The sequence below is a fragment of the Tachypleus tridentatus genome, chromosome 6 (assembly GCF_004210375.1).
Source record: "Tachypleus tridentatus isolate NWPU-2018 chromosome 6, ASM421037v1, whole genome shotgun sequence".
In the NCBI taxonomy this organism is placed as follows: Eukaryota; Metazoa; Arthropoda; class Merostomata; order Xiphosura; family Limulidae; genus Tachypleus; species Tachypleus tridentatus.
Window position 1 is genome coordinate 54,320,779 of NC_134830.1, and position 20,272 is coordinate 54,341,050.

The window sequence follows — 20,272 nt, forward strand, 5'->3', positions numbered from 1 at the left end:
GGTAAAGTTCTTGATTACGTTTATGTGTGTTTTTATGAGAGACCATTGTCTCTCTAAACATTGTTTGTTTTTGGTTTTTCTGGCTCGAACATTTTTGTAATGTGATGTTTCTCCGAGTTCACGCATTAAGTGACATATAGAATTCTAATAATACAAGAAATGATTGTTTTTGTATTAGAAACAATTTGCTACGAGCGTTGCCATATGGTAATAAATCACTCAATGGATCAAGGTACAAACCGATATGTAGAAACACTGGCTATTTTTGGTTTTCTCCTACATTGTACCATCAATAAAATATTTCACACGAAGACGTTAGGCCTTACCACAACTGATATAACCTCGTGCCTTGTCCTGCCTAGTTCTAATAACGAGGGAGTCTAGACGTCCCGCTAATGTTTCCGCTTTACTCTGTCTAATCGTCTAATGAAAAAGGCTGCCCTCCCAATGTCCTTCCTTTTCTCGACACGCGGGCAATTTTTGGGGCAAATATTTAGAATAATTGCTAGAGCGGAAGATGGAAGATACAGGAAGTGTCTTTCTTCCAAACGTACCTTTGGTTAGTTGATTGTTATTCAGAGGAATTTAATATGCGCTACATTCTCACACACCCACTAACTCAACTGTTCCAGAATAGTCCCAGATTACCGTAGGACAAGTGACGCGTCAGTATAAGGAAGAGGGAAAAAACATTCAGTTCATTCGTCTACATTTGAGGTGTGGAGAGCCACGTGTCTGTGTCAGTAAGTGTGTATGTGTGCACCTAGACTCAGATAGAAGGGGGAGACGCCTTCCAATTTGTCAAACACTAGGAGTGGTAGGTCGGAAGAGTTTATTGGTTGCACCAACCGGGTTCTGGGACATATTCATGGCTGAAATCGACTTGGGTGTTTCAACAAAAGAACCATTCTTCAAAACGCTGAGTTCTGACCCATTGGCATATAGACAAATATCTCAAAGCAATACCTTTCTAAAAAGACATTGAAAAACACGTTGTATTTTGAGTTATCTAGTAACTATAGCGTTCAGTGAATTTCTGTTTACTAATAAATATTACCAAAACTTGGAGGTTTTTTTTTTAAAATAAGAACAGTCCTGTTCTTGAATTCCAAAAATTATGTTTGGTTGCAAGAGTAATTGTTACAAGTTGTGTCTGCTGATTGCATTGACCAGTTGGTGCTGTGGTCAGCCGTTGCAAGCATTCGCTGATAGATTCTTCACGAAAGATTTAAGCTACATGACAATTCCTACACCTTTTCCTATCAGAAAAGTGAACAAATCGGAAGTAATTAGCATCCAAAGAGGAACACTGGTCAACAATCGTACATTAGTGACCAACACAACTCTGTCAGATCTGATGAAAGTAGCTCTAATGAAACAGAAGAAGAAACGTGAGAGGTGAGTCCTGTGTATTTTTATTATAAAAATAGGTTTGCATTTTAGTTTACTATAAGGACTTAGGACTAACCGAAACCTCCTAAGTTGGCTGAAATTGGTAAGATATTATTGGATTTATGGCAGAAAATATTTTTAACTCAAATGAAACTTTCTACACAGTTTGTAGTTAAGACAGATCTATCCTTAGAAGAAATTTTATCAAATTACAATTGATACGAACTAGAAACACTGCAGAACGTCAAAGGTCTGGAACCATGAATAGTTTTAAACTTTTCTTAATTTCAGATACGTGACTAATTATGGTGCTATGAAAACATGAGAAGGTCGAGCTAATGTTGCTATTAATCCAAACTTGTTTCTAATTACAAGAAAAGCACGTGATGTCCTGTATGTTTGTTGTTTTTGAGAAGAATTCTGGTAGACTAGTGATATCTCTGCTCCTCTTTGACTAACTGGTTATTATTAATTATTCTAATTCATTTGCATGGTTATTCTTAAGTCTTGCTTTCTGCGTTACTAGCATAACTTGTAATTACGTTCAAGTGATCTGTTCAAATGACGAAAATTTAACAGGAAAAGAAATACACATGCATGAAAAACTTAATATTTCCAAAGTTCCAGCTAACAACAATGACTGAAATACAGTCCTTTTCGAAATGTAGAGGGCTGTAAGAATTTGAACGTTTGAACTGCTTGTATAATGACTGAAATACAGTCTGTTTCAGAATATAGAGGGCTGTAAGAACTTGAACGTTTGCACTGCTTGTATAATGACTGAAATACAGTCTGTTTCAGAATGTAGAGGGCTGTAAGAATTTGAACGTTTAAACTGCTTGTATAATGACTGAAATACAGTCTGTTTCAAAATGTAGAGGGCTGTAAAAATTTGAACGTTTGAACTGTTTGTACAATGACTGAAATACAGTCTGTTTCAGAATATAGAGGGCTGTAAAAATTTGAACGTTTGAACTGTTTGTCTGTTCAAAAATCGGGAATATTATATAAACTACTCAATTATTTACGTATCTGTCCCTAATTTCCCAGTGGTAAGCTTGAGGATAGACAGTTAATGATATTCTTGTTTGTGTGTGGTTAAGCCCAAGGCTACACAATAGGCTGTCTTCGCTCTGTTTGTCACTGGTACCAAAACCCAGTTTCTGGCGATGTAGGTGTGATTGAACTAACCAAAACATGATGTAAGTATTGATGGGCTTAGCAGCACGTTTTATAGCCATAGTTGAAGCGATAAGCACGTGATGCAGCATAATGAGACTGACCCGTACATATTGTAGGTACTGTTGGACTGACCCATATATAGTGTAGGTATTGTTGGCTGATCTGTACATATTATACGTATTGTTGGACTGACCCTTACGAAGTGTAGCTATTGTTGGACTAACAAGTACATAGTGTAGTCATCTTTGGACTAACCTGTACGTAATGTAGGCACTGTTGGATTGACTAGCATACAGTGTAGGTATCCTTGGACTAACCATGTGCGTAATGTTGATATTGCTAGACTGACCACATTATGTGCCTAACAAGCACAGTATTGGGGAGCTTGTACTAAGGAGAACTGTGCTGTTATTAAGATAAATCATGTGGTATTAAAATGAATCATGCTGTTATTGAGACTAATGATACTATTATTGAGATGACCCATACTGTTATTGAGACTAATCACACTGTTATTGAGACTAATGATACTATTATTGAGATGACCATACTGTTATTGAGACTAATCATACTGTTATTGAGACTAATCATGTTGTTAATTAGACTAATCATACTGTTATTGAGACTAATCATGTTGTTAATTAGACTAATCATACTGTTATTGAGACTAATCATGTTGTTATTTAGACTAATCATACTGTTATTGAGACTAATCATGATGTTATCGAAGCTAATTATACTGTTATTGAGATTAATCATGATGTTATTGAGATTAAACATACTATTTTTGAAACTAATCATACTGTTATTGAGGCTAATCATGATGCTATTGAGATTAATCATACTGTTATTGAGATTAAACATACTATTTTTGAAACTAATCATACTGTTATTGAGGATAATCATGATGCTATTGAGATTAATCATACTGTTATTGAGATTAAACATACTATTTTTGAAACTAATCATACTGTTATTGAGGCTAATCATGATGCTATTGAGATTAATCATACTGTTATTGAGACTAATCATGATGTTACTGAGATGTATCATGCTACGCTGTTCTTGAGACTAATCGTGCTGTTATTGAGACTAATCATTCTGTTACTGAGACTAACGATGATGTTATTGAGATCAATAATACAGTTATTGAGATGAATCATGCTGTTGTTGAGATAAATCATACTGTTCTTGAGACTAATCGTGCTGTTATTGAAATGAATCATACTGTTATTGAGATAAACCATACTGTTATTGAGATAAACCATACTGTTATTGAGATAAACCATACTGTTATTGGGATAAACCATACTGTTATTGAGATAAACCATACTGTTATTGGGATAAACCATACTGTTATTGAGATAAACCATACTGTTATTGAGATAAACCATACTGTTATTGGGACTAATCACACTGTTATTATTGTAATGTAAGCCTTATATACATTACAGACCCGAAGAAAACTTTAAATATTTTAACCTATTTCTTCCAGGTGTCACAGCCATTGAGTTCTTATAAAGACAAAAATTCGATTTCAAAAACCTGTCAAAGGCACAGAGCAGACAGTTATGTGACTTTGCGCTTAAAAATAAAAGGCCTTTGTTTTCGTATTAAATTAAAAAGAAAGACGAATACAGTTCTTGACGCTTTATTTCTGTGTGTGAGATAATCAATATGTCAATGAAAGTTCTAGAAATGTATTAGCGAATGTTACGTTAGACTCACGTGAACAGTTATAATGGAGAGAATGAGTTGAAACACTGACGAAAATGATCTAAAATAATTTGTTGTCTTTTGGAGAAAAAAAATATAGCTTTAACAGTTTTAGCACCTTTTCGCAAAACAAATGTTTCCCTAAATATCACTTCTGGTTAAGAAATTAGCGCACAGGATCATACACAAAAGTTGCAATATTTTTTAAAAGAAATTCTAAAACTCGAGCGGTTTGGAATAGTTCACTTTTCTTGTATGTTATCATGAAGAATAAAAGTGAAGTATTCGAAAGCACTCGAGTTTTGGGTCTATTTGGGTCAAAAAATAAAGTGCTCGTGGCTGAAAGATAGAATTTTTTTGTTAAGGGCTTAAACAGTTAACACTTTGATAATTTATCGAGAACAAGACTCTTCTGGTTGATTAACAGTTAACATGGTTGCTTGTATAAATAATCTTATCAAGTATTGGCAACATAGCACTTGCTTTTTTGAGGGACCATTTTTGAAGATGGTCCACATCTTTTAAATATTTTTCACTCCCATACCCGGGCCGGAATGGCCAGGTTGTTAGTATATTTGACTCAAAATCTGAATATCGTGGATTCAAATCCACGACCCACCAAACGTGCTCACCCTTTCGGCCGTGAGGGCGTTATAATGTTACAGCTAATTCCACTATTCGTTAGTAAAAAAGTAGCTCAAAAATTGGCAGCGGGTGGTGATGACTAGCTGCCTTCCTATAGTCTTTCACTACAAAATAGAGACAGTTCGAGCAGATAGCCCTCGTGTAGCTTTGCGCGAAATTTAAAACAACCTCATCCAACAAGGGCCCGGCATGGCCAGGTAGTTAAAGCACTCGGCTCGTAATCTGAAGGTCACGGGTTCAATTCTCCGTCACACCAAATATGCTCGCCCTTTCAGCCATGGGGGCGTTATAATGTGACGGTCAATCCCATTATTTGTTGGTAAAAGAGTAGCCCAAAAGTTGGTGATAGGTGGTGATAAATAGTAGCCTTCCATCTAGTATCACACTGCTAAATTAAGGACAGATAGCGCAGATAGCCCTCGTGTATCTTTGCGCGAAATTAAAAAAAAACAATATTCCTGTTTTTAATCAGTTTTAAGTACGGTACTTTCCATCTCACCAACTACAGTGGACACTATAGAACACAAAAGCTGGCCATTCTGGTAAATAGATACTACAACCGAGATTGTGATGAAAGATTTCCTTTTATCGTTTTCACTTGATTCGTTGAGTTTCGAAGTTCGCGAAGAGGCTACTCGAAGAACACCTGCACTAGCCGTATTTAATTTAAGCAGTAATAGACTATAATTTATTGTTGTTTGTTATTAAGCAGACAGGTACATATAAAGCTATCTGTGCTTTGCCTACCACGGGTATCGAAACACGGGTTTTAGCAATAAAAGTCCGCAGATATGCCGCTGTGCCACTAGGAAGAAAAAGACTAGTGCCACGGTATTTACCAACACGGTCGCCACTCCCCACATGTGGCGAATTGATGTTTTACTTATACCATCTATTATTTTCAATATAATTAATTAATACAAATAAATAATTGTTCAAAACATTAATGTGTGCTTTGTTACCCCTCTGTATCTATAAAACAATTTTTTTTTTGTCATGTGGCAGAAATGTTAACACATTCTTCACAATTTTGACGATTATGAAAAACCGTTGGGCACTTCTGGTAACAGCTAGTCAATATCACCAACCGCCAACTCGTGGGCTACTCTTTTATTAACATGTAGTGGGATTGACCATTGTATTATAACATTACCACTGCTGAAAAAGACAAACATGTTTGGTGACGTGGATTTCAACCGTTTCATACGGGTTGCGAGTCGAGCGCCCCAGCCTCCAAGCCTTCCAATAAATACAATAATTCCAAATGTCAAAATTCACTTGCATATAACATCATCTTATACTTAATGTGTCTGAAGAATTAGATAGGGCCCGGCATGGCCAAGCGTGTTAAGGCGTTCGACTCGTAATCCGAGGATCGCGGGTTCGAATCCCGGTCGCACCAAACATGCTCGCCCTCCCAGCCGTGGGGGCGTTATAATGTGACGATTAATCCCACTATTCGTTGGCAAAAGAGTAGCCCAATAGTTGGCTGTGGGTGGTAATGACTATCTGCCTTCCGTCTAGTCTTACACTGCAAAATTAGAGACAGCTAGCGCAGATAGCCCTCGAGTAGCTTTGCGCGAAATTCAAACAAATAAACCCTTCTACATAACCACACGTTTTGGTTGTTGTTGTTTTATTAATGAAAAGTACAACTGCTGGCAAATACCGCCCGTTTTAAGCCCTTATAACCCCATACACCTTTTATAGCTGTTCCAAGTATACTGGTTTATTAAGCAGGGAGTATCTGACTGATACGGTCTGTCTACATGTCACGAGACATTTTCTTCCACGTGTAACGTTTTTAAACGCTGATAGATTTTGTTGATACGAAGTAGCGAGAAACCTGGCAGATAGCGTTCCTCGTAAGTCCTCGTTTGCATCATTGGCTCATTTTTCTAGTGCCTTCTACTAGGAAACGCTGTTATCTGATGGCGGATCACACGCGCTCTCCACCTAACGTTGTAAACGCGTCGGTTCAGGTTCTGTTTGTTGGCGTTTTTGTTAGACGGACTTGGGCAGACTAACGTTCGCGCTTAAATTTAGCTTTTCTCAAATTATAAAAGCTCTACGTTACATCAAAGGCACCGCTCTCGACCCAAAAATTGCTTCTTGTTCGTGTTACGAGCGTAAACTTCTATTATAGGCCTGAGAGTTGCCATTCTCGGAGCGGATGTGTCGCTGCTCTTCGGAAATTAAGCAACGACTTCTACGATGTTGAATGAAAAATGTAAAAAAAAATAGAAATTTTCTGATAATTCAACAAGGCTAAGGTTACTGCCATGTCATTTAATCGCTGGAAATCCAATCCATGCAATCCTGTGTAATGAGTGTGCTGAAGTAGAAACACATAGACACACTAATTAACCAGATTATAAAGAAAACGTTTACTAGTTAACCACATGATTAAACAAAAATATCAAGTTATGGAAGCCTAGTATTTCTAAAGCCAACTATCTTGAGTGAATAGGTCCATTGGCAGTTTTTCTTAGAAACTCAAAAGCTGGTTGTTGTGTGAATAAATATGTAAAACTTACAGATAACGTTTTTCAAACCCAATAATTAGTTGCTAAAATATTATCGTTTTTTGGTACAATTTAGATCTGGCTATTTAATATCAGTGCTAAGTTTGTTTACTGAAATGCCAGACAACGTTTTCAAATATACTTCAAAACGTTTTTTTTTTTTTTTACATTGATGGGCTCTTCATCGTTCTCTGGATTTAATTATCGGATTTTCCAGATTTACATTGTGGTGTTATGTACTGCCAGTATTAAATTTGAACTATTGTGTTGAGCCGGGGTTACATTGTAGTATCAAGTGTTACCAGGATTAAATCTGAGCTACTGTTTTGAATCGGAGTTACATTGTGGTGTCAAATATTGCCAGGATTAAATCTGAATTATTGTTTTGAGCTAGAGTTACACTGCAGTGTTAAATATTTCCAGGATTAAATGTGAACTGTTGAGGTGAGCCAAAATTACATCGTGGTGTCAAGTATTACCATTATTAAATCTGAACTATTGTTTTGATCCGGAGTTACATTGTGGTGTCAACTATTACAATTTTTAAATCTGAACTATTGTTTTGATCCGGAGTTACATTGTGGTGTCAAGTATTACCATTATTAAATCTGAACTATTGTTTTGATCGAGAGTTACATTGTGGTGTCAAGTATTACCATTATTAAATCTGAACTACTGTTTTGATCCAGAGTTACATTGTGGTTTCAAGTATTACCATTATTAAATCTGAACTATTGTTTTGATCCAGAGTTACATTGTGGTTTCAAGTATTACCATTATTAAATCTGAACTATTGTTTTGATCCAGAGTTACATTGTGGTGTCAAGTATTACCATTATTAAATCTGAACTATTGTTTTGATCCAGAGTTACATTGTGGTGTTAAGTATTACCAGTATCAAATCTGAACTATTGTTTTGATCCGGAGTTACATTGTGGTGTCAAGTATTACCAGTATCAAATCTGAACTATTGTTTTGATCCAGAGTTACATTGTGGTGTCAAGTATTACCATTATCAAATCTGAACTATTGTTTTGATCCGGAGTTACATTGTGGTGTCAAGTATTACCATTATTAAATCTGAACTATTGTCTTGATCCGGATTTACATTGTGGTGTCAAGTATTACCATTATTAAATCTGAACTATTGTTTTGATCCAGAGTTACATTGTGGTTTCAAGTATTACCATTATTAAATCTGAACTATTGTTTTGATCCAGAGTTACATTGTGGTGTTAAGCATTACCATTATTAAATCTGAACTATTGTGTTGAGCCGAAATTAAAATATGGTACCAAGTTAACTTAAATTGCAAATTCGTGCAATCATTTTGGTTGCTTGTATTTGCAATACTGATGTATTTGTACCTTAAACATGGTAAGCGATCATTCTCACTGTTCGAAACGAAACGCTGTATAGAAATACATCTGTTTTCCCACAAATAACCGTTTTGTAACTTCATAATATTACAACTAAACTCAATACATTTGTCACTAACTGCAGGTTGCTAAACACATTTCCAAAGTTACCATCAATATCTCAGGTTGAATAACAAAACACCTGATCTTCACAAGACCAGGTGTAGCAATTACTTCACAGTCCTCTATGTTCTCTCATCTTCAAGTCTCGGATCCATATAATTCACTTGATTTATCACTGAAACACATTGTCTATTCGACAAATTCGTCTATTGCTGTAGCTATGCAATATTTTCCCAATGAGACGCTACACGTAATATTTACATATTTAATTATAAGACTCATAAATAGTGAAAAAGACAATAATATATTTTCAACTATACTAATTCTAATAACAGCAGGTAATTGTATGTTATATCATATTCAAAACATATGTTTCGAATGAAAATCCCAGAATTTCTTAGGGAATAAGCCGCTCTCCTTTCTGCTTCTATGCTATGAGGGGACACTTTTGTAACTGTGGTAGAAAGAATACCACATTAAATATGTCAAAAGTTCGGTGTAAGTCAATTGTAACTTAGAAGACACACTGCTATTACTCTCTTTATAGACTTTTGGAGTTAGTTATGGTTTTAACCCAGTAATGCGCCTGACAGAGAAAATATTTAATGAGGTTTATTCGTATTGTAATTAAATGTTGTCAAACTTTAAATGTTGATTTTTTCTCCGTGAGAATCAATAAGGCATCTTTTAACTAAGGTGATTTCTGGTTTATTTTCAGGGTAAGACAAGAATGGCTGAAGAGAATCAAGAATCGCATACTTCGTGGTGTTGGAATGTCACGAGAACCAAACATTTCACCGTCGATACTCTCGAACAGGCTTCCCCGACGTTTCTCAGATGTTCTGAAAAGAATTAACAAAACTCACTCTGAAAAAAACTCCATGTTTCTCGAAAAATTTCAGAGTTTTTACCCCTCCTGTGAGTATCTATGAATTTACCTAAAAAACACATAATTTCTTTGTGTTTTTTTTAATTTCACACAAAGCTACTCGAGGGCTATCTGAGCTAGCCGTCCGTAATTTAACCGTGTAAGACTAGAGGAAAGGCAGCTAGTCTTCAACACCCATCGCCAACTCTTAGGCTACTCTTTTACCAACGAATAGTGGGATTGACCGTTATATTATAACGCCCCCAAGGGTAAAGGAGCGAGCTGTTTTGGTGCGACGGAGATTCGAACCCGCGAGCCTGAGATTGCAAGTCGAACACCTAGCCCACCTGGCCTAAAACACATGATATCAGACTAGAGGAAGTAAACTAATAACATAGGTTTCTGTTATATTTGTCGATCTCTAAAGAATCTCGTATTGATAAAGAAATACGTTATTTGTACAAGCTTATGTAATTTTTTAAACTATTCTTGGCTTCGGAAAGTGCGGGAATAAAGCTGTCAATATTTAATTTTTAACCACAACTAGTTAAAAAAACATGACTTTTTCCAAAAGGTCGTTAATTAAGATATTTTGAAGGAAAATTAAAGTCTTTTTTAACTATTACTAGGTCAAAAACTCATGACTTTCAATCGTTTCTTAACATATGTTAGAAATGCATTGTGAACGTTCAAAGGGACTTCAGACCTTTTTTTAACCATGACTGGGTCAAAAACATACAACTCTTAGTTGTTATCTCAGCTACCTTAGAAGGACATTGAGAACTTTAAAAAAAAAAAAACATTGTCGTTAACATTGATATAGAGTTTTCTTTAACCTTACTCAGTATTTAAAATCCAAACTTTAATAATATAGATCTGTCTCAACACAGCTAAGGTTTGATAAACGTGTGTGATATTTAACCTAATAATACCGTTGTTATCACCTATTGTTTTTACAAGTTAATGCTAAAATGTTATTGAGCTTTTCTATACTTCTGTGACATAATTAAACATCACATCTTTCAACAAAAATGTTCCAATTCGATCTATATTTTCTCTAATTTGTTGTTCCTGACTGTTGTATTACGCCCTCTCACTAGTATAACGTGACATCTGAAGGCTTGTAACAATAAAACCAGGTCTCGATACCTATGGTGGGCATAGCACAGATAGACCATTTGTAGCTTTGGGCTCAATAATAAACAAATACGTGGCCAGGAGGTTAAGGCACACGACTCGTAAGCTGAAGGTCGCGGGTTCGAATCCCCGTTACACCAAACATTCTCGCCTCTTCAGCCGTGAGGGCGTTATAATGTTACGGTCAATCCCACTATTTGTTGGTAAAAAGTAGCCCAAAAGTTGGCGGTGGGTGATGATGACTAGCTGCCTTTCATCTAGTCTTATACTGCTAAATTAGGGACGACTAGCGCAGATAGCCCTCGTGTAGCTTTGCACGAAATTAAAAAATATATATATATAAACAGACTAATATGTTTATGATGTTTTACTACATGTTTCATGAGCTACCACTATATCGTATAAAAAAACCTAATTATCATATTTCAAACAACCAATGGGCTGACTTTATAATAGTGGGACTCGTCCCCATTCGCCCCCTGCTGACTCAATGATGCACCTGAGGTTTAACGACACTAAAGAAGCCAGGGTTTCGATACTCGTAGTGTGCAGAGCCCTAATAGTCCGTTGTGTAGCTTTGCGCTTAACAACAAACAAATAATTGTCCTCATTCCATGCTTACGAACATTTGTCGCATTGCTACTACGCTTTATGTTGGTTTATGGAGTTTTTTAGTGACTGTCCAAGTTGTGTTACTTAAACTTTATTTTTTAAAAGTCAGTTGGTCAGGAACTTTAGCAAACATTTCTACTTGTTAGAAAAGACCTTTTGTTAATCCATCGCTTTGTTTACTAGTAAAGTATTCGAAAATGTATAGGATGTAGATTCCAAGACTGATGGATATTTATTGAACCGTATTCCAAAATTAACTAGAAAGGTTTGTTTGTTTTGGAATTTCGCACAAAGCTACTCGAGGGCTATCTGTGCTAGCCGTCCATAATTTAGCAGTGTAAGACTAGAGGGAAGGCAGCTAGTCATCACCACCCACCGCCAACTCTTGGGCTACTCTTTTACCAACGAATAGTGGGATTGACCGTCACATTATAACGCCCCTACGGCTGAGAGGGCGAGCATGTTTGGTGCGATTCGGGCACGAACCCACGACCCTCAGATTACGAAGCGCACGCCTTAACGCGCTAGGCCATGCCAGGCCTAACCAGAAAGGTCGTAAAGATGCATTTTATATTTGCAAAGTAATATTAGAAGAAAGTGTCAAAAGGTTTGGCTTGTTTTTTAATTTCGCGCAAGTCTACACGAGGGCTATCTGCGCTAGCCGTCCCTAATTAGCAGTGTAAGACTAGAGGGAAGGCAGCTAGTCATCACCACCCACCGCCAACTCTTGGGCTACTCTTTTACCAACGAATAGTGGGATTGACCGTCACATTATAACGCCCCTACGGCTGGGAGGGCGAGCATGTTTGGTGCGATTCGGGCACGAACCCACGACCCTCAGATTACGAAGCGCACGCCTTAACGCGCTAGGCCATGCCAGGCCTAACCAGAAAGGTCGTAAAGATGCATTTTATATTTGCAAAGTAATATTAGAAGAAAGTGTCAAAAGGTTTGGCTTGTTTTTTTAATTTCGCGCAAGTCTACACGAGGGCTATCTGCGCTAGCCGTCCCTAATTAGCAGTGTAAGACTAGAGGGAAGGCAGCTAGTCATCACCACCCACCGCCAACTCTTGGGCTACTCTTTTAGTGGGATTGACCGAAACCTTATAACGCCCCCATGGCTGAAAGGGCGAGCATGTTTGGTGTGACGGGAATTCGAACCTGCGACCATCAGCTTACGAGTCGTGTGCCTTAACCTCCTGGCCATGCTGGAACGTGCCAAAAGGAATTACTTGAGCAGATGGGTGAAGCGGTATTCGTATTGGTTTCTCTCTAACCATCTAAAACATGATTATACTAGTCCAAGAGAAAGTCTCAGTAAGATTTATTTCTTTATTAAAAAGCCACAAAATGAGGCTGTATTTTCTGTGCCCATTGCAGGGATTGAATCGCGAACTGTACCGTCATAAGCTTTCTAGATTACCACCGGGCAGCAGAAAGGTGTGGCAATAGGTACGTCGTTAAGCTGTCTTGTAATGTTGCAATCTGAGAATTACACGCGGTATTTAGTTTTATGGCTGACCACACAAACTTGGTCGAATTTATGAAAACAATTTCATGTCATAAAAAGTTCCATCACGAAATGTAACAGAAAAGTTGTTGCGAAAATTGCAATTAAAGGTTTTTTCAAAGAACCACTACACATACAAATATATGTTTAGTTTTGTGTTTTGTTTTTTAATTGTTGTGACTCGGTTGGTTTCAGTTACCGGTCTTATTTTTCAAGTGTTTTCGAAAAATTTGTTTTGCTATTTTATACATCATTTAAAATATGAGACTGCAGTTCGATAGTAAAATTACGGTTTTAGGTGAAACAAAGAAAGGTAGGTTAAGTTTAATCATTTAGCATTCAACTATATCAAGTTTCATTTCGCCAAAGAGGCTACTGTGTTATGGCTTATTTACTTAAATAACTGCTTAGATAGGCAAAGAAAATCGCCCGAAAGTTTTTAGCAATAAATTAACATAAAATGGATTTAAAATTTATTATATACATATATTAGAAAAAACTTTCTAATTAACAGTTGAATGAAAGTCGGTTTGCTTACAATTTTGTTATAGTAAAAAAAAAGTTATTTGTGTTCTACACCAGTGATAGTAATTAAAATGATGGTTCATGCGATGTTTTTGGAATCAAGACAAAAATATAAATTACAGATTTTTACAGAAATTTTTGGAAAAAAGGCGGCTCTCACTTTTGGGGACACTGTTCTAGAGAAACGGTTCTCCATCTTTGTTAATGTGTCATTTTGGTTGCTAGTCTGTTCTTTCGTGGAATAAAAAAGCAAACCAAAGTCATATATTGTGTTTTGAATGAACGACATTGTTGTTTGTTTGTTTGTTTTTAGGTTCATTACCAGAGAGTGTTGATAGCGATTTGTGGAATGACCCTACAACTTTTAATGTGTACTATAACGTTAACTCCAAGCCAACTACCTCACACTCAAAGGTTAAACTAGCCAAGCTTCGGCTTTACAAAGACAGAGACTTACAGCCTGAAGACTTAAAACAAAACCTTACTCTACCTCCTTGTCCACTTAAGCTTTTCAGGCCTCCAAGGCTCACCGTGGGGAATACAGGCCTCACAGTTTCTCTCTACTGGTACAGAAGACCACTTACCAATATCTCCAGAGAAGGTAAGAAAAACATTCCACACTTAGGAAATTAGCCTATTTCTTGCCATTTTCTTTGGTTGTTTGCTCAGTAGGTTGTCTGTTAGGTGGTCACAGGGAGATCAAGCCTTCTCAGGACAGACTAAGTTTATTTTGTAACAACATTTCAACAATTTGATATTCATTTTGCAGGCGTGACGCTTTCCGATTCATTTCTTTTACTATATATCAAAAGTATTGGTTTGAATGAATCGTATGCATTATACGCTTGTTTTCAATCTAATCAAAAACACATTAGGGGTGAAAAGTAAAGTGAGGCTGGAAAAGGAGTGATGGCGTGACTTAAATAAATTAAATCAACTTGGACCATGATTATGATGGGTGAGACGAAATATGCAGATTAAGTATTAATGAATGAATATTTGTGTTAAATCTTATCAAACCTGTAAGTGTGGCTACCAGTTTAGCCGCCAATTTGACGTCATTCCTTTTAGTCGCATGCTCAGTTTTTTATCGTGTTTGTTTTATTAAAATATTTTTTTTTGTATTTTTAGGCATTCCTTCCTATCACGTTATTCTGACACGCAATCACAATTTTCAGATTAGAGCGTCAAATGTGTTAGCAGAAATGTATTTTTGGGTCCAAAATGCCCCCACTCAGAAATTCAGGGGAAAGTCTGACGACATATAGTGTTAAAATCTGGTTTCGATCCCCACATTGGACAGACCAAAATAATCCATTGTTTAGCCTTGTGCTTAACAAACGAATAAGTTTCTCTTATTTTGCATGGCCAGGTGGTTAAGGCACTCGATTCATTATCTGAGGGTCGCGAGTTCGAATCCTCCTCGTACTAAACATGCTTTTCCTTTAAAGCCCCCCAGTGGCTCAGCGGTATGTCTGCAGACTTACAACGCTAAAAAACGGGTTTCGATACCCGTGGTGGAGAGAGCATAGATAGCACATTGTGTAGCTTTGTGCTTAATTCAAAACAACAACCATTATTTTATCTCACATTCTATGCTGTTTTTGTAACACTTGTAAACATGTTTTATTTACAAAACTAAAAGTCGTTGAATAAACTGAAACGTAAAGAAAAAAGAACTTATAATTTAGAACTGCGATAACGATAGTCTGAGATAAATATTAACGAACTCACCCATCATAGGCCCGGCTGGCACTCCACTCGTAATCTGAGGGTCGCTGGTTCGAATCCCCGTCGCACTACACATGCTCACCATTACAGCCATGGGGGTGTTATAATGTGACAGTCAATCTCACTTCTTGTTGGTAAAAGAGTAGCTCAAGAGTTGATGACTAGCTGCCTTCCCTCTAATCTTACGTTGCAAAATTAGAGACGGCTATCGCAGATAGCCCTCATGCAGTTTTGCGCAAAATTAATAAACAAACAAACAAACATTTCTACGAGGACATTACGTATCTTTGTCTGTGCGAAACTCGCGTGAGATATAGCGTATCAGTTACGTAAACTGTACCTATATCAACATAGAATTAATTCGTTTGGCGTGAACCGTCAATAAAATATTCAGTTCTAGACGAGAGAAAAGACTCAGTATTGTTTGTAAAACTTTTGTACATGAAACATTAGTTGTAATAATCGTTACTATACATTGTATTGATGTTTATATATTAAAATATATTTGTGTTAAGAAAGAAAGTTGTGTATCAATCTTGTTGGCAAAGATCATACATCTGATACACATTGACATTCAATTAACTTCTAAATTAAAATAAAAATTTCTGATTATTTCGTAATGTGTTAACATACGTAATAAATCGGAGACACGTCCGAGATAAATTATAATACGTAACAAAATAAACTGAAAACTCGCCTGGTATAAGTTAAAACGCGTAACAATACATAGATAGAATGCTTTATGTTTGTTATTCTATTCTAGTCAATTGTTGTTGTCGGAGCTGGAATTTTAAGTTAAGTGATGACACACATGACCTTGACATTGAATTTCGTGCCAAGTTAAAAAGTTATCTGTTAAAAAGCCCACGTGCTTGATTGTTTCGATTTTCTTTTGTTGGCCTTGATGATGTGGGAAGGTGCGAGCTATCACTTCCGTTGCATCATCTGTCTCACGAGACGCGTAACACTTACCACTTCCTCCCAGTAAGAGCATGTGAAAAGAATTTAACCGGCTTCAACAGTTGACACTTTAAAACTCACTTTCAAAAAAGTGTATGTCAAGCGGTCTATAGTTAATCCTTTGGTGAAACAAGAAGTGTGTTTTCTCCGTAGTTTTTTGGCCGAAATGTATGTCAGTTATATCAACATATTTGCTGGGGGTTCTAAAAAATTACTGCTATTGACCCAATAAATGTGACAACGGCGGCAAACGCGTCTTACCAACATTAAAAGGTATTTTAAGGCTACTGTGGCGAAAGAAAAATACCCGTTATGAGATTTAGCTTTATTTATTTATCTTAGTTTTTCAACACGATCATAATGGGCCCGTCTGACCCTTAATCCGACTCTGCCAAAACTGTAGTCTTCATCTGAGTAATTCTCAAGTGTTATTTGATCATTAACTTCTAATCAAACCAAGTAACCTACATAGATTAAGTGCGCCTGCTGGTACAGCGGTAATTCTACGGATTTACAACGCTAAAATCAAGGATTCGTTTCCCCTCGGTGTACTCAGCAGATAGCCCATGTGGCTTTGCTGTAAGAAAACACACAAACACATACATAGATAACGTAGAAATTGGCCCGTAAGTTGATATAGCTAATTTAATACACTGGTCTAATCAATAGTTTGAAATGCCAGTTTCGTGACTGAATATTAAACAAAGCTTGTTTCAGACATGTTTCAGTATAGAATACAGGAGGTAAATATGAATGACAATTATAAACAATGTTGAAAGTGACCCCCGTTGGCATCAATACAGGCATGGATCCTTCTTATTTTGTTTCTAAACACTGCTATCAGTTGCTGGCTTGAAATAGACTGAATAGACATATGATTACAAAACTGCTCAGTGACTTTCCGAACACCCTGTATAATCGAATGGCGGGTTTTTTACCGTTATACATATAATGAATCTCTGGCCACAAAGAGCGGTGCATGTTTTTTTCGTGGTAATGAGACATGTACTACTGAACTTCGGATTCACTCTTCGACACGCTAGTCACTGAGCCTCACTCGACCCATGTAATATCATAAACCTACAATAACAATAGTAAAAACATAACGATTGGCGTACAATGATGCTTTAGTTCAGTTCCTCACGTTCAAGAGATATTTTCCGCCGTAATACCAACAATATCCCACAAGGTGCGGCAAACTTAGGATATTCTGCTGAAATCTATATGTTAAGCTAGCTTTTACAAAACGATCTGCATAATAAAAAAAAGAAAAATGTTAGAATTAATATATTATATGTATTAAGTATCTTAACGAATAATCTGAACAGAACTAATCTAGTTGTTTTGTTCTCGTATTTTTCAGTGGCTCCATCCTGGGAGACCTGACCTGGACGGTAATTGTTTGGTCTCTTCTCTCAGTTTGATATCGATTGTAAAGAATTTTTTTTACAACGTCGCAGTTACAGTATATTTTAAAATACAAATATTATCACGTTTTCGGTTTTTTGTTGTTTCGTTCTTAGGTGATTAATCATTGTATATTTAACTACGTTTATTGTAAAAAAAAAAGGCCAAACAAAAAACGTATTTTGAATTTGCCAGATGTTATGATGTTATAATAAAACTACGTCATATTAGGACTCAGCAGGTAGCCAGATGTGACTTTGTTATAAGAAAACACACACGTCATATTGTAGCTACCAGGTTGCACTTAATGTGATACAAATTTGTCTGCCTTACTCTTGCTTATTTTACCCTTTACCCTTTCAGTCTTTGATATTTATTTAACCTAAAATAACCAAAAAGAAGTTTTAATAAGTAGAAATAACACTAGTGTTATAACTGTAAATATGAAAATAGGCTCAAAGGTAAGTTTAATATGGAGGTTAAGAACTGAACCTTCAAGTGTTTGTCGTAATACGTGAATGCCTATCTAACATTATTCAGGTAATAATTTTTAAGTTATGCTTTGTCTTTACTGTAAGAACTTGTTGTAAGTGAAATGTGTAGGTTCTGAGTTGGGCAAGTGGTTAAAGCACTCGACATGTAATCTGAGGATGGCGGGTTTGAATCCGCGTCGCACCACACGTGCTCGCCATTTCAGCCATGGGGGAGTTATAATGTGACAGCCACTCCCACTATTCGCTGGTAAAAGAGGACTAGCTGCCTTCCGTCTAGTCTCACACTGCTAAGTTAGGAACGGCTAGTGCAAATAGCCTGGGCATATTTTTGCGCAAAATTAAAAAACAAACGTTCTGAGCTCATTAAATATGTCGTTATTCGTTATATACTATTATTTATCGAACACGCGTTGGACTGGCAAAGAAAGCACCTTAAATTTATCAAAATATATCTGTCAATGAAACAAGATGGCGGAGTCAAAATATTATATGAAAAAAAAAAAAGAATAATCTATTCATTTAGGGTAATATAAGCCATGACAAAACAAAAACAATACATAGATTAATTTGCTATAAACATTAAAACAATTGTGCTACTTTCTTTTAACAATAAAACACTATTATAAAACTGTTCTCTACTTCTACTTCAAATAAGTCTATACTACTTGTGACGAGCACTTCTACTTGTGACGAGCACGTGCTATTTTTAAGGTTATATATTCTTAACAATTTGAAATACAAACGACTTAGTAGAATTGCTTCTAAAATGTAAATGAGTTTGGCATTCTAAGATGTTTTAATATTGATGTGTTTGAAAGTTTTGAAAACATCACGTATAAATATCTATGATTTTCCTCATCTCTCAAAATATGGAAATCTCTTATATTTACTTCCTTGATGAGTTAGTGTTACCAATGTGAATACACTCCATTTATGTCCTTCTTTTTTATTTTTAGATAACAAGTCGTATTTGTACTCCCGAATAATTGCAGCTAATTATCGAGGATGGATTAACTTTGATGTTACTTATTTCTTTCGAATCTGGTCAAAAATGCCAAACTTGAACTACGGTTTCAAAATTGAAGTTGAAGATTCCTACGAAAGACGGCACAATCCAAACTCGTTCTTTGTAAATATAAACTGCACTGATGAAGAAGGTGAGTGAAAGAGTGAATTTGGTCTTCTATCAAACTTAAAGATTTATTTTTACTTTCCATAAGCTCCAATAAATTACTAGTAAAGCGTGTGTGTTTGTGTTTTTCTTATAGCAAAGCCACATCGGGCTATCTGCTGAGCCCACCGAGGGAAATTGAACCCCTGATTTTCGCGTTGTAAATCCGGAGACTTACCGCTGTACTAGCGGGGGGCACTAATAAAGCCCCTCAGAGACGAATTATGTTCATGCAATCCAAGAATTTTGTGACAAGTATGAAAATCGGTAACTAAAATTACTATATCTTACCGCTGAAAGGTCACTGTTAAGACATAAAACAATCCAAGTGTTTGTTCTTTTCTTGGTGCAAAGCTACACAATATGTTATTTGCATTCTGTTTACCGGTAGGAATTGAACCCCGGGTTTTACGTCTGAACTTAGTAAAATCTTTCGCTTATATAGAACCTAATTTCCCTTACAAAATGTATTTTGTTAAGCTGTGTGACTTCTGAACAGAAATGTTTCGTGTTCCTATTTTCAAACAGTTTGAATTTATTTGTCCTCCGGTGGGACAGAAGTAAATTTTTAGATTTCCAACGCTAAAATTAAGGGTTCGATTTCCCTCGGTAAACACAGTAAATAGCCTTATGTGGCTTCGCTATAAGAATACACGTATAAAAATTAACGTTTACAAGTTTCAATGAAGTACGTTCTCAGAACTCATTTATACCAGAAGAGATTTTCTAATAAATCAATATATGATAAACGTAGTTTGCTAAGGCTGATTGTCCATCACCTGAGAAATTCAAAACGGATTACAAAATTCTTCTTACTGGCTGTGATCTTCTTCTGTATTTATGGTTGTTATCATGACAGCGAATAGAGGTTTAGAACAAAACCAAACGCTCTTCCATGACGCCTTTTCCTTTCAAT

General features: G+C 36.3%; 1 protein-coding gene across 1 annotated transcript in view; it reads left to right on the forward strand.

Moving 5' to 3' along the window:
* Positions 1–232: 232 nt before the first annotated feature.
* The window catches only part of LOC143252541 (uncharacterized), a 28,410-nt gene continuing 8,370 nt past the window's right edge, over positions 233–20,272 (forward strand). Inside the window, exons 1-4 of the mRNA XM_076504841.1 lie at positions 233–1,398; positions 9,660–9,859; positions 13,907–14,194; positions 19,142–19,342. Coding sequence (XP_076360956.1) covers positions 1,118–1,398; positions 9,660–9,859; positions 13,907–14,194; positions 19,142–19,342 — 970 coding nt within the window. The 5' untranslated portion in view covers positions 233–1,117. The remainder of the gene's footprint in view (positions 1,399–9,659; positions 9,860–13,906; positions 14,195–19,141; positions 19,343–20,272) is intronic.